We start from the raw sequence: 2,419 nt of genomic DNA, 5'->3' as shown, positions 1-2,419 counted from the left end.
TTTCTTGTTTATCTTGTAATCTTGCTTAATTTGTCTTCTCTCTTGCTTGTTTTCACTCATCCCAGTTTTATGGAGTTTGTTTTGTTAGGGTTTATTCGGGTTTTTGATTTTACATATATGTGTTGATTAGGGCTTCTAGTTATGTTATGATTTTACATATTTGCGTTAATTAGGGCTTCTTGATATGTTTATTTGGGTTTTTGTTTTTGTAATTAGTCCTGGTAAAGAATGAGAATGAAGAGTTTATTAATTTAAGTGCCTTGTTTTTACATTTCAGTGCATATATGCCCCTGTTTTTCACTTCCTAGATTTTATGTTTGTGTTTTATATTCTCTTGTTTGTCTATGTGTATTTTTGTAGAGCATATATTTGCAAAGATGAAATGGATATTACGTCCTAAACAAAGTGAAGAGTATTGTAATGGGGTGAAGAAATTTGTTTTGAATGCATTGTCTAGTTTCGCTGTTGGTAGTGAAATACAATGCCCTTGCAAGGACTGTAGTAATCGTTTTTGGTACTCTATGGATGATGTGTATGATCACCTAGTATGCAAGGGCCCCTGTTCAGGAAGCTGCACAGGAAGCTGCACGTGTATTGGGGGATGCAGAAGAAGATGTTAATACTCATGATGGCACCATTGAAACTACTCCAGGTATAATTTAACACTTACCTTAAGTGATTATGTATTATTCTATAAATTTGTAATCATAAAATCTTGTTATCTTATTTGATAGATAAACCCAAGAGGCGTAGGGGACCTTCAAGAATGAACCATGTGTTCACAAGAAAATTGGAGGATAGACCCGTGATTACCTTGAATAGCAAGCTTCAGCCAGTGGCTGAAACTCGTGAAATAAGAGCCGAGTTGAGTAGTTTTGTGGGGACACTAGCAAGGCAATGTGTGCCACTTGATTATGTAAATTGGAGCGCAGTTCCCGAGAGCCACAAAAATGGTTGGTGGGAATATGTCAAGGTGAATGAATCTATTATTAAGTTTGAGTTTTTCTTCTTAAGTTTTAGATTTATATGACGAGTGTTGAGATCCAATTTTGTGACTAATTGAATTTATTGTAATTATTTTAAATAGACAAAGTACATCATTCCTGAGGATTGTAAGGACTGGTTACTAAGGACCATGGCTGAGTTGTGGAGGATTCACAAGAGCCGTGTGAAGACAGAATATTATACAAAATACGAAACTGATGCGGAAAGGTTGCAAAACAGGCCAAATTGGATTCCACTAGAAAAATTCAAAGTTCTGCTGGAATATTGGGGTGATAAAAAAGTGACAAAAACGGCGAGGACAAATGCAGAAAATCGAAAAAAGGTCACTGACGTGCACAATGCGGGTCGTACAAGTTTCGCACAGATTGGTAAAGATATGGTATGCTAATTGACAACCTAAAGAATTAAATATTTTTAATTAGATTTTGCAAAAAGTAATTACTTGCGTAATTTTTTTCTGCCACACTATCTTTTTATGCTAGAAAAATAAAAAGAAGATGCCTGAGACCCCTAGAAAAGGACATATCTACCCCAAAACTCGCAAGAATCCTACTGATCAGGTATCATATTAATTTATATTAAATTGTATGTCGCAAATATGTCAATACCATGAATTATCAAATTTTGCTTTACATTCTGCCTATTTGGATCATTGGTAGGTTGATGGTGATGCTGAAAAAAATGTTGAGAGTGAACCGGAAGAAGTTGAACTGGACTTTCAAGGTCATGGACCAAACTGGTTGCTTGGGAGGACTGGACTAACGAGAAAAACCAGGAAAGCTGCCATGGAAAAGGCGAAGACAAAATCTGCAGAAGTACTATCAAAGTTAGCTGCTCAAATGGAGGACAAAATGAACAAGAAGCTGGAGAAGATATTGGGAAAATTGGTTGAGCAGAATCCATCGCTGAATATCAATGTGAAGGAGTTGTTGGCTGTTGCTTGTGTTGAGGGCGAAGGCGAGACTGCCACAGATGGAGAGGAAGGAGTAGAGCAAGGAGTAGAGCAATTAGGAGTAGAGGAAGAAGCTGATGCATGACTTTGGATGTGAAGATGATTAAACTAACTAAGAATATTTTGGTCTATGCGTGTAATTAACTTAAGAACGCACATGTGCAAAATTTAGCCTTTTGCTTGAACGTACTTTTGTGTTTCTCTGTTAGACTTGGTAATGTGCTCATGTTGGAACAGCAGTAATATATAGGACTATTGTACTGCTTGTTGGCCTTTTGGATTGGCAATGTTGGATTGTGTTTTGATATACCAATTAAATTTGGTGGTTGTTAATGAAATGTAAAGGTCATGCCAAATTTTTTTGGTAAATTTGTGTTACAGTAGAAGGGTAAATAGTTGCTATATAATTCAAATTGGTTGCTATATAATTCAAATTGGTCAAAAAAGGGTAGTTACTGCAAC

The 2,419-nt window shown here is 36.2% G+C and overlaps 1 protein-coding gene across 1 annotated transcript; it reads left to right on the top strand.

Annotated features, from left to right (window-relative positions):
• Positions 1-377: 377 nt before the first annotated feature.
• On the top strand, positions 378-2,042 carry LOC108217603 (uncharacterized). Its single transcript, XM_064086285.1, has 6 exons — positions 378-464; positions 547-652; positions 735-973; positions 1,088-1,384; positions 1,488-1,565; positions 1,665-2,042. Exons 1-6 carry the CDS (start codon positions 378-380, stop codon positions 2,040-2,042), a joined length of 1,185 nt encoding a protein of 394 aa, XP_063942355.1.
• Positions 2,043-2,419: the final 377 nt, after the last annotated feature.

Source organism: Daucus carota, chromosome 2 (assembly GCF_001625215.2).
Source record: "Daucus carota subsp. sativus chromosome 2, DH1 v3.0, whole genome shotgun sequence".
Lineage (NCBI taxonomy): Eukaryota > Viridiplantae > Streptophyta > Magnoliopsida > Apiales > Apiaceae > Daucus > Daucus carota.
This window is presented reverse-complemented; position numbering and strand designations above follow the sequence as displayed.

What these genes read in the sequence shown, in the direction of transcription:
- LOC108217603 (XM_064086285.1), top strand. Translation starts at nt 378, where the DNA reads ATGAAATGGATATTACGTCCTAAACAAAGTGAAGAGTATTGTAATGGG. An exon ending in GTTGGTGGGAATATGTCAAG is followed by an intron (nt 974 to 1,087) that starts GTGAATGAATCT and finishes TATTTTAAATAG; the next exon opens with ACAAAGTACATCATTCCTGA. An exon ending in CACAGATTGGTAAAGATATG is followed by an intron (nt 1,385 to 1,487) that starts GTATGCTAATTG and finishes TTTTTATGCTAG; the next exon opens with AAAAATAAAAAGAAGATGCC.